The sequence below is a fragment of the Protopterus annectens genome, chromosome 5.part0 (assembly GCF_019279795.1).
Source record: "Protopterus annectens isolate FY-2018-M chromosome 5.part0, PAN1.0, whole genome shotgun sequence".
In the NCBI taxonomy this organism is placed as follows: domain Eukaryota; kingdom Metazoa; phylum Chordata; order Ceratodontiformes; family Protopteridae; genus Protopterus; species Protopterus annectens.
Genome location: NC_056735.1, coordinates 354,378,847 through 354,391,681, shown reverse-complemented (window position 1 = coordinate 354,391,681; position 12,835 = coordinate 354,378,847). Strand labels below are relative to the sequence as shown.

Genomic DNA, 12,835 nt, shown 5'->3' with positions numbered 1-12,835 from the left:
CCACTGTTTTCCAAAATAACATGTTGTTACCAAAGTTTATTTTCATTGCTAGTTGCATCTGCTTGGACAGGACAGATTGTATCTAAATTTCAGACTTTTGTTTCCAACTTTATTTGAAATAATCATTTTCTGAGAGTCTCCAGGAAGAAACTTATGATTGACAGAAATCTAGAAATCTAGAAAGTCTAGGCCTACCTGATTTGTGGAGATATTCTAAGGTGGCTGCTGCAATCCTTTTCCTTCAGATCCACAGGAATCGGTATCCTATGTAGGGATTACCAGAATTAACTATTCTTCGCATTCTTTCCTTCACCCCCCCTCCCCGACCAAGCAAGGGAAAATTTGGGACACAGAAGGGCTTAGGCTAAAAGTCCTCATCTGGCTTTGATGTTTTGAGGTTATTAGTACTTCTTGTTTATGGGATAAAATCTGGATCAGTGAGTCAAATAAGGTTGAAAATTCAACATTTCGGGTGAAACTGGAGTAAAATGGGTATTTATTTTTGGGGTAACTTATTTTTACTCCCTGATATAAACCTGTCTTCTTTAACATATGCAACTCTCAGCAGGTGGGCAGTAATTGCAGATTGTGGCAGTATTTTAATCTGCTCACTGTAAGTAGGATTATTCCATGGGCTGACGATAAATTAACACAACTGCTGAAACTCAGATAAATGCTTTCAGTAATCTGTACATCAGACTTCTTATGCTGTCAGATTTTCATTAAAGATTGTTTTAAGTGGGAGCAGGCTCTTTCCACCATCACTACTGAAAAGGAGTGGAAGAAAACTTCTCTTGAGGGTTAGTATCTTACGTTTGTTGCTGCTATGTCTCTCACTCTTTAAAAAAAAATTCATTTCTAGCAACTTTTGCTTACCGCTCTTCCCAAGAAAGGTCAGGGTTCAGGTACATGTTGGAGATATAACAGGCGATGACTACCCCATGTACTTTGAGAATGAGAATGCTCAGATAGTCACAGGCTTTGGAGTAAAATGCATTCCACAGCAACATTTGCCGTAAGAGCTATCATTGTTCTACTTAATATGTAGAACTGTCCTAATTGCATATATTGTCTAACACATTCATGGCTACTGTCTTTACATTTTGGTAAACCATTCCTGTCAACATTAGAAAAGCTTTGCATTGCTATGTTAAAAAATGTTCAGGGGCAAAGTTGGAAACAGAAATGTGAACATTGTTAATAATTTCTGCTTTATGTTTTTGTTTTGTTGGACAATAATCCATTTTGCTAGTTTTATCTTTTGCCATACTTATAGTGTCTCTCAGATTATCTTTTAAGGTGTATTATAGTTTGTCTCATTATTTATACAGGTTATGTGCTTGTTCTTAATATGTTTTCTTTTATTTTTTGTTAATACATTGCTTTGTCAATTTTTTACAAAAAAATCATATAGCATTCTTTTGTCGTTTGTTGTAATCAGTGGTAGGGCAGCATACATATCATGACCTTTTATTTAAATTCACACATTTTCTTATTAGTCTGTTGTTCTTACCTTCCATGTAGCATTTGAGTCTTCCTATTTCCCATCTTCATAGACTAAAAGCCTTTCTTCTTCATTTTTGCAAAATGCCTTTGTACTTGTTTATATAGTTTCTGATTGTTATTTATAGATTACATATGAGGTATAGTCTATATATATATATATATATATATATATATATATATATATATATATATATATATGGGTCTGCTTTGTTTCGTTGAATCTCATTTCACTGAATTTTAATTCACCCTGACTACATCGCTGAAAACACAAATTACTGAAAACTCATTTCACTGAATCTCATTTCACCGAACTGAACTTAGTTTATATGGCACTGTGGAGAGTATTATAAGGTAATTAAAAGGAATATGCCCTTTTCCCCACTGTAGTGTGATCCTGGAGTTAGTATATATAGTTGGGGGGGTGGCGGCACAGCCCCCCACCTTGTTTTATATTGTATTTTACCAAAAACTTCAAAACAATATATTTTAAACAGTAGACATGCATAGTTACAACACCAGTGACTAACTCTGTCCAGCAGACAATATGTACTCAAACTAAGTGGAGGGCTACGTCCACCACACCCCCCAGTGTGGGGGACTGTGCCCCCCACCTCCCTAACTATATTATACTAACTCCAGGATCACACTACAGTGAGGAAAAGGGCGTATACCTTTTACTTGCCTTACAGTACTTTACACAGTGCCATATATACTAACTGCAGTTCAGTGAAATGAGTTTTCAGTGATTTGTTTTTTCAGCAATATGGTCGGGGCGAAATAAAATTCAGTGAAATGAGATTCAATGAAACAAAGAAGACCTATATGACCTTGATGACGGCAACTAACAGTGTCTTTCATGTAGGTAAGCCTACCCCAAAGTTATCTCTTAACCAGTTGAAACATGGCTTCAAGACAAACCTTTCCTCACTTATATCATAATATTATCTGTGCTGCCCAAGAAAATTATCCTGTTGGCATCAAAAAAAGTGGAGGGCCATAAGTTTCTTATTACAGTTTATTAAAAAAATAATTTCCTCTTCCTTATCTTCCAGCCCAAGAGACATGAACAATAAATGGCTTGTTATTATAGCTACCTTGGGAGAGCATAATAATTTATTCGTATCATCTGTCTACACCTACCTTCATTTTTAAATAATTTTAACGAACTGCTAGACTCCTCCTTCCCTTTGATTAGTAAACTTAACTTTGTATTGTCTGGCCACCCAAATACAGAGTTTATTCAAAATGGTAGTAATCAAATATTTTTTATTGACTAACATTTGTACTTGAAACTTTGCCATTGAAGTCAGTTAGAACTGCAGAATTGTGGAGGTAAGTAAGGAAGTTGATAGTTAACTTACTCCTGGGGTAGTGCATTCCAGATATTAGCATGTGCAGAGATGTGGGGTGGTATGTGTCGAGGCACCATATTGCCTACAAAATGTTTTATATTTGTCTATAAGCATTGTTTTTTTAAAACACCTCTATTGAATTATCACTTGTGACACAGGCAAACCGACATTCATACAAAAGCAGTCAAACCACACTAACAAGTTCTCATCCACAAACACTGTGCATCATATATGTTGCCATACATCCCGTATTCTAAGGAACATCACATAAAATTATTCAGTTCCTGCCCTCTCTCAAACTCCACCCCTCCTCCAAAACATCCCTGTCCATGTATTTTTCCCACAGCTTCCATCTTTGTTCATGTAATTTACTCCTACCCCTTTCCAAAGATCCCACCTCCCATTCCCCCATCTTTGCCACAGCATTCAGAACTTCAAGTAGAGTTGGTATAGACCCCGATTTCCACTTTCCAGTAACCGCTTCCTCAACAACCACCAGAGCAAACCTAGCAATACCCCACTACTTCCAGGGAACTCAGATCCTGCATCCCAGCTCAGAAAAATCACTTCCCCAACCCAAAAGAGCAGTCCATAGCAAACCTTCAATATATGCCAACTCATTACACCCCCAAGAAGACATATCCCAGTCATCTTCTTCCTTCCCACCACACTTCCAACACCTGCTATGCACTTAAGGAAAAACTCTGTGGAATCCACTTATGGCACAAACGCACCCATGCAGACACCTCCAGGCAAAACCATCCAAATCCCCTAGACTCTGCCACACACATATCCTCCCACTGTTTTCCTACAAACAGCATATCCAGTCTCTCTCCCCAGTCCTCTCCGACCTCCCCCAGTTAATCCCCTCAGTCATCATGCAGTGTCCTACATGCCCCATTAATCATCCCCCTCCAGCAACAGCCTGTGGTCCAGACTCAAAAACTCAGCCTGTGCAGGCCCCCCCATCCAGGATTCCCTCATCCTCTTCTCCCTGTCTGTGACCTGACATGGAAGTCATAAACCAGCCTGTAATCTAAATGTCCTCCTTGCCTCCCCCATTCTACTATCCCCCTCCAATCACCTGTTCTCAGCACCCTGGCTCACCTGCCAGCCCCCTCCAGCAAAATCTCTTTCCCATCCACTCCCCGCACCCTCAACCATAGCCATCCCCACCAGCAGAATCTTCCCCCTCCACTCTTGTGATGACTCAATTCCTGGCACACCGTCTGCCATTCTATGAATACAACATTCTGCATGACTGCTGTCACGCTCCACAAGGACCACATCCAAAATCCTATGCACTTCCCCACCTCCTGAGCTATCCCCCTGCCTCACCCCCCAACCCTGAACTACAGCTGTCTTCCTGAGCCATTAACAAGAACTTCAACTGTGTAGCTCCAAAACATCTCCCCAAATCAGGTAATCCCAAACCTCCCCACTCCACTGGAAGGACCAACCTACCCCAACTGATTGCCACCCCCCCCCCCCAACAAAATGTTCCAATGCCCAAATAAACACTATTCACACACTTTCTTCTGCCTAACAGAAACATCCCCAGCCTGTATACAAAATCAAAGAGGCTGTAAACATGTTTACCACCAACATTCTGCCATCCACAGGCAAGAGCAACAAGCTTCCCAGTCCCTGCGTCATATTTTGTTCAGTCTCCTGCCATTTATTCCCAGCCACCACAACCAAATCTCCTTTGATCCACACTCCAAAATACTTCCCTGTATCACGTTCCCACAAACATGGGCACCACTGGACCAGTTCATGTGTGGGTACACAGTCCACAGCCTCAGGCACTGTGTTATCCTCATTAATTCTATATCCCCAAAAAATCCTGAACTGTCCCAGAACACTTCACAGCACCAAGGTGTCCAACAGGCACAAAACAATGTAATTCACAAATAAAGCCAACCCTTCCTGAACACCACAGCAACCACATCCCTGAATCTCTTTGTCTTCCACTCTCAGCACCAGCAGTTCCCAAATACTGTCTGTATGCATTGTTGACTTACCAGATTCACTGTTTTTAGGTGAGTTGCTGGTATGGTGTTTTACTACAGATCTAGTAACAAAAGTGATCTTAAATAAGTTATTTCATCTTTAATTTGAGAAGTGGTGCAGCTTCAGCCACTAGGAAATCTTTCTCTCCAGGATGAGTTGTATGAGGTCTGGAAGCTGTGGATCTAGAAATGTTGTTTATTCCTTACTACAGGTGGTATAGACATGATACCTGAAAAGGTACATTGTACTTAGTTTTTGCACATCAAGGAGTAAAGACGCTGTGAAAGTTTATAATAAATCAGAGTTGTGAGAGAGAGAGAAAGAAAGAAAGCAAGAGGATTGCAGTGACGAGATAGAAGTTTCAGAATTGCTGTCAGTTAAGGAAAGATCTAATATACATACCATTTGGTTTTCATGGGTGCTTTAGGTTCCATAGTGTTTATAGATATATATGTTACTGAATTAAAGAACAGAGTCAAAGACTGAATTTGGTGAGTTACAAGATTCATTAATATGAAACAGCATAACGTGTGGTATCAGAAACTGTTAGACAAGTATTAAATTGTTGAACAAATTATATTTAATATTAAAGTGATTTATGCAAGCTGAGTGAATCAAATTATTTTATCATCATAAAATAAATCTCAGAGAAGAACTTAAAATCTGTGAAGCTGCCAGTGATACAGAGAAATTGAAAACTAATATGAATAGAGTAACAGAATGCATGTGGAATGTGTTGTTTATAAGTTCTGTGTGAGATATGACTAAAGCATGTTTAAATATGTTATCAATCAAATGTGTAGAAGCTGTGGCAAGATAAACAATTTTTCTAAATCATGCTAAATGAAATAAAGATATTTTCAGTTTTAAAGATTTCATGTAGAGACATAAAGTCATTCAAATTAGTTTTTTGGGGATGTAGTGTGTGATGTGAATATGCACAGAGTTTAATAATGTGCATAAAAGGGGTACTGAAAAGATGTGACTAGAACCAGTAGAAATCTGGATACAGAAGCTCAGGTTAATAATCAAAGTGTGCAGTTCATATTAGACAGTGGCACAGAGTGCCGTATAAAGCCTGATGAACTGTTCAAATCACTGAATCAGAAAGACAGTAACTTGAAGCAATTAGTCTGTAAATCATTTACTTTTTCAAGTTGTCAGGTAAAACAGTTTGATCGGAAATGCTTGCATGTGAGAATAAGAACTAAAACGCAAAATTCTGTTCTGGATAGTCAAAGTAGAGGAACCACTATATTGAAACATCTGACTTGCTAGAAGCTTGGTATGGTGAAAGAAGCCCACAGTATGAATCTGCAGCTACAGTATGAGGCTTGTTAAACTGTACAGAGTGATGATATGCTTAAAGAGTACAAAGATTTATTGACTTGAGTTGCTAGCCCTTACCTTGCTTAAAGGGCTATAAGGGATCCAGTAGTTCATTACATTCATACAGATTAAAAAACATGAAAAGAAGCTGAACAACTTGGTAAACATGGGTGTGATTAAAACATAGTGAGCCCCCAGCAGTTTGTCATTCTTAAAGATAAATCCTGTCTAATGAACCATTTGAACTTCTTCGAGAAACTTACTCTTCTAGCTGTAGACTGTATACAAGATGTCCATACAGTGTACCTTGACCTCACCAAGGCACTCGATACCATGCCAAATGCAAATGTAATAATCTTGTTGAAGAAAATCTGTACTGACCTTTGTGTGGTTAGATGGATAGTTAACTGGCTTAGAAAAAGGATTCACCCGATGCTAGTAGGGGGTGCATCCTCTCAGAAGTTTGAAGGTAACCATGGTGTTTTGCAGGAATCTGTTTTGGGTCCTCTGTTGTTCAGCATCTACTTGTCAGACCTCCATATATCAAACAAGAATCTTTGGTTAACAAAGCTTGTGAATGATTATAAGCTGGGAGTTGTCGTCTAATCAGTAGTCCGGCACCAGTGACCAAATGGATAAGGCATTGGCCTCCTAATCCACATCTAACAGGAGCTTACACTTGTCAATAGCTGGTGTACTAAAAATAGATTCAAACTCAATACCAAAACATGAGACATTGTAGCATCTGGTAATCACCTTGTAGCCCCAGATTATAGCGTAGATAACACACCACTTCAAAATTAAAAGATTTTGAGAGATCTGGATACACTTGAGTGCAGAGCTCCTTTATGTTTAACCATCATGTTGCAGCAATGGTCAGGAAATCCTTTATACCTTGCACAGCTCACATCAAAACATATTTATTCCAGATCAAAATATATCCTCACTTGCTTGTACTCTGAACTGATTAGACCCATCGTTGAGTATAATGCCCCCTTTAGGATGTACCTCACCAAGCATATCAAACAATTAGAAATATATTACAGGTTTATAAATTAAAAGACCAGGGGCTTAAAAGATCTTAACTACCAGGAGAGACTGTATTTTTTTATTTTTTTATTTTGACTCATTTACATGTCATTTTACAGTCATTTTCCCTTGGCATTATCATTCCCGTTTGTTATGCACTCATTTTAATTTGTTGCATACTGCTCTGTGCACACTGTTGTGTAGCTGTGCAAATAAGATCTTTGAATCAGAGACACTTTACTTATTGCAGAGAACTAAGCAAAAGTCCCTTGCATGCTACTTAACTTATAAGTGAATTTGTCTTTGATTTTTCACCAAGAAAAGTCACACTTTAACTAGTAATGGTAATTATCTAAAAATAATTATGGCTCTGAGCAGAAGATTGCAGAAAATTATTTTAAAAGCTACCTATTTAAAATATATGCCTGTGTTAAAATAACCCAATTCATTTTCTTTGTGACAGTGTTTTAAAAATGTGGAATATATGTCTGCTTAGAACTGTAAATGACTATATGCCATGCAAAAAATTATATTCCTTGCTCAGTAAGTAAAAAAAATCCTAAATAAGTTGCCAGTGTAGTTGATAAATGTATTCCTAAAAGCAGTGTTGATTAGAGTGTATACAGAAAATCAAATGGTATTTGTAACATTGATACATCTGAAAGAATTATGAGGTTAATTTATGTTTTCATAGTAGTAATTTTACTGCAAACTTAATGCTGTTCTTTTTTTTTGGGGGGGGGGGGTTCTAAATTTCCCGAAATTATGTCACAGGAATTACTGTACTTACCAGTACTATCCTGCCCCCTGCAAGCTAGACACCCAAGTGCAGTTATTAGTAGAAGGCTGTCTTGCTGCTAACTTGAAAGTCTGACATTACCTTTGGATTGACTTGAGATGATACATTTGTCAGTTGGCAAGAGGGAGAGCTGCTGAATGGTCTGACAAACTTCACATGGCTTGCTTCAGGAAGGAGACCCAGTGATTTATGCACAAGCCTCATCAGTATAAAGAATATGATTGTTTATTTCTACAGTGCTCTATGTCTGGAATTTTGAAGCGTTTCTGAAAGGGTTGATTCTAAAAGTTAACAATGGCTTTTTCTCTGTGAGCAGCTAGCTGCACAGGTCTGAGTTAGTTTAAATAAAAGAATCAATGTTCTTTTCACACAGGGCATCAATTGCTATTATGTTATCATAACAAAAAGTCAGACGTTTAAAATGGCACCCCAACCATGAATCATTCACCATTTACTGCTGTGTCTGTGTACAGAATACTGGTCTAATTTGTCAGGGCAGTGAAAATACATTTACAGACATTTTACAGTTGTGCTTTGATATTTTTGAGAGAGCATAGATGAAGTAAATAAATGTACTGTTGCAATTGTTCTGCACTGTGCTGTTTGTCAGGTGTCATTATAATCTTAGTGAAATCAAAATGCTTAGCTGTATATCTTGTGTAACATAGATATTGGCTTAATATGTGCATCATATCATACTCTTGCTCTACTTTTCTTTTATCATAGAGACCAATAAGTATATGTAGTCTTTCTTTTTATATATTTATTGGTCTCTATGATAAAAGAAAGTTATATGTAGTCTTTCTTTTTGTGATGGAGGCCGCGGTGGTGCAGCGGTTAGCATTGTTGCCTCACAGCAAGAGGTTCTTGGTTCGATTCTCGGCTAGAACACCTTCTGTGCAGTCTGTATGTCCTCCCCGCGGTCAAGTGAATTTAAAGACATGCAGGTAGGTGCGAGCATATGTGGGTGTGCCTTCTTTGAAGGTTGGGCGTCAGGCTGGCAACTCGACACTGTAAAAATTCACTGACAATCATTAGCGGACCGGAATTCCGCTGTGGTGACTCTTAACCGGGAAAAGCCGAAAGACAGTTTAGTTTTTCTTTTTGTAGCATGCAAAAGTGTCATAGTTAATTTCTGAAGGAGTTTTTCTAAATATATTTGCCTAAACAATGTGTTATTAATGGTCATGTGTAAATGATTGCATTTTTGTCTCACTGACAGAGCCACAATTTACTGAAGAACTATCCAAAGAGAAACTCCTGTTGGAGGTACAACGGCATCTGGAGTTCATTGTAGATAAGGATATCCAGCTGAATCAGACCTGAGCTGCAGCTAATAACTATGTCTGCCATAATGAATTAAATTCACTGTAATAATGTTCTTCTTTTTAGAAAATTGAATCAAGTTTAAATACAAATTAAATTAATTTCTTATAATACACTGCTGTGTCTCTTGTATTCATGTCTGTCTATGCATGTATGTATGTATGTATGATGCATGCATGCAAGGATAGATGGATGGATGGATGCTTCACACAGAGAATGGTAAGTGCAAAGTGTATAATGTCACTGGGACTTAATTAGCTGCTGTGAAACAGAAATCTTGTTTATCAAATCTGCATTGATTTCACTGTAACTGTCGCATGCAGCTGAATGCTGGAGAAATGCTTCTGTGATTTTAATCTGGTTAGTACCAGAAACTTGAATGTTCATGAATTTTCCACCAGCTCGCTATGTAGCTCATACGTGTTGACATTCTAAACTCATATAGTTAGAACATTTTTTTCTGAACTGTTTATAGAAAATCTGCATTTGTATGAAGAATCAAATTTTGACACTGTGTAATCCCGATGCTGCTCTAGGTAACGTCTTCAGGACTGCTGTATTCTATTAGGTTCTTTTTCATAGGGGTTTAGTAGTTGTCCCTTATTTCAGATGATCCCCAGCTAGAAGAAATAACACAACATCTGAGACAAGAGGGTCAAAAAAATAAGAAGAGAAGCCAATGCAGGACCTGCCAAGTATCTTACTTATGATTCCAAGCAGTAGATGAACAGGAAAGAGATGGCACAAAAAATGCCAGGTACAGGCCAAAACCTCCTCCACCAGACTTTGCCATTGGGCAGTCTTCTCTTCTTGATTGACTCATTATCAGCTGATAACCAAGAACATGGTAATAGAGATTTGCTCCCAGAAGCAATCTGGGAATGATACTTGGGCACCTGCATGAAAAAACACAGACATTGACCATTGCAGTGGGTTCATTTGATGCCTCCCTATCTCTAGTTGCTTTTTTCTCCAAACCAGACCAACCCTCTAGGAGGCAGAGACCTTCATATGACTAGAAGAGACTACATAAGTATCAGGTAGTGTCTCTACTGAAGGCCCCTTGTAAAGTCTTCTAGGAAGTAGGCTTCTTAAGGGCTCTATATAATTCTTGCCTACCTTACAGACTGCTCACTAGGGACCAGTTCTGTGGGTTTGCCTCAGCTTGGAAGACATTATGGAGAACAATGGATTTTGTAGGAGGAGGAGATAAGGTTCTGCATTGCACTACAATGTGACAATGCCCCCATATGCTATTTCCATAGCCACCTAACCTATCCCTGCACAATATTACAAAGTATGCCATTATATCTTACATAAATGCCCACAGTATCTAATCTGACTTATGTAAAGCATGATTACATAGCCATAATCCACATATCTTGGCAGTAACTGTCATTTGGCTAAAATGAAATGACTCCCCACTGTAAAAAAAGCTCAAAATGTCATAAATTCCCCATTTTCTTATACCTGTATTTAGGCTTGAAAGACATCAAGAAAAACAGACTATTTCAAATGACCTGTCTATTTATGCAGTCCTACAAAAGTATCAAATTGTATCTTAAATAAGTTAATGTTGGCATAATGTTTAAGTGCATCTAGTTCAGTATTTTTCTAACAGTCTATATAATAAATGTATCCTTAGACAAAGACTGAATTTCCAAGCCCATTAGGGTAAATGCCAGATGTAACTTACCCCATTTAAGTCTATATGTTACACTGCAAAAAGTTAGTCTGACTAATGTATCTAAATAGGCCATATGACACAAAGCAGATATTCTACTGGTAAATTTAATGTGAACCAACTGTAAGGCCCTAATATCTACTTGCCTATAGATACGAAATTAAGACTAGTTCAGAGATTTCTACAGTTTACACAAACCCCCCTCATTTCTAGTTGAAAAAGTTCTAAAATGATGCCTACCAGCCTAAGATCATAGGTTCTGATGACTGATACATATACATGGAATGTCAGCATATTTCCAACTATAATATCTAGAGCTTTATATCTATAACTTTCACATACTAAACTATGGGCATAGGTTGGTCATCAAGGTGCACTGCACTAATAATTATGGGCCTTCAAAAGTACATTATCTTACATTTACTGACACTGAACATAAGCCCTGGCTGCCTTGCCATTTATTAATTCTGTTAAAATATCTATTAATCTTAACAAAATCATCCAGTGTAGATACTAGAACACTGGACTTACAGTCCACACATTTAGATAATCATTATTTGTCAGACAATAGGAAACATAAGAAAACAAAACTAAACAGAACAGGACCCAGTGTGGGGCCCTAGGGAATATCATTCGGTATAATGGTTCAATCAGAGTGTTCCGTAAGATCTGCATTATTCATTTCCTACTAGTTAACCATTTTGTTCACTTGAAACTGTGGAATGTCAGTTGTTTCTATTTATAATGTCTTTTATACTAATGTTTTTAATTTTTGTGATTATCTACCAATTGTATAAACTTATCATGTATTAACTAATTTAGCCTAAGTTAGTATTGTACTCCTTGTACTTTGTACACTCTATATTTGTTATTTCTGTATGTTCAATGTGAAGCTTTTCTCCCCGGGCCTCCGCTGAAAAAGGACATGTGTCCAGTTGGACTTTTCCAGTAAACAAATGTAAAATGAAATAAAATAAATAAAAAATTTGAACCCATTTGATTATCAGTTAATTAACCCCATAGGTTGTAATGCTAGAAAGCATTGTGTCACATGGACGCATCCCATATACTTTGGCTAGGTCCAGGTATATCACAACAACAAAAAATCCATTATCCAATGCCCTACAAACCAAGTAATAAAAACTCACAAGACTTTTTAATGCAGCTCTTGCTGAAAAATCCTATATTGGTAGAGATCTAATATAATAACCACATATAAATGACTTTTTAATAACTTTGTGCAGACAGTATTCAAAATATTTGTCTACTGTAGATGTCTGATAGCATGATAGTTTTGAACCATCTAATGTTTGCCATTCTTAGAAATAACATGAGAAAATTTTCAGTCAAGTGGAACTTGAGCAGTCAGTGAGTATTCATTGAACAAGGCCAATAAAACAGGCAGAAAGAGTCTTTATTTTACATATAACAAATCCTGGCAGGTGGTCAGGTCCTATACTACAAGCGGACTTCACCCTTTTTAACTAATGCAGGGACACTGCCCATTGTGACTTGGAATGTTGACGTTATGAATCATGGATACAAAATGTGATGTACAATATGTAACATATTCACTAAAAACCTATTAGATTTTACCAGGTAAAAGTATTGTGTTTTAATAGAATAAGTACATTAATTAATACCCAGTTTGGAGTTACATTACTTTAAAAAAGACTTTTGAATATCAGCAGAGAATACCAAATTAGATTGATAACGTGACTTAAAATGATTTACTTTCATTTTTGTCTTCCATGAAATACTGCTTAATCTCTTATTTACACTTGACAGATTTTTTTA

At 37.4% G+C, this 12,835-nt stretch overlaps 1 protein-coding gene across 4 annotated transcripts in view; it reads left to right on the top strand.

Annotated features, from left to right (window-relative positions):
* Nucleotides 1-9,469, top strand: part of LOC122802629 — a 1,172,105-nt gene extending 1,162,636 nt beyond the window's left edge. For all 4 annotated transcript variants that reach the window (XM_044072319.1, XM_044072318.1, XM_044072317.1 and 1 more), the window contains one exon: nt 9,251-9,469. In XM_044072319.1, the coding sequence (XP_043928254.1) occupies nt 9,251-9,354 (104 nt within the window). In that variant the 3' untranslated portion in view covers nt 9,355-9,469. The remainder of the gene's footprint in view (nt 1-9,250) is intronic.
* Nucleotides 9,470-12,835: the final 3,366 nt, after the last annotated feature.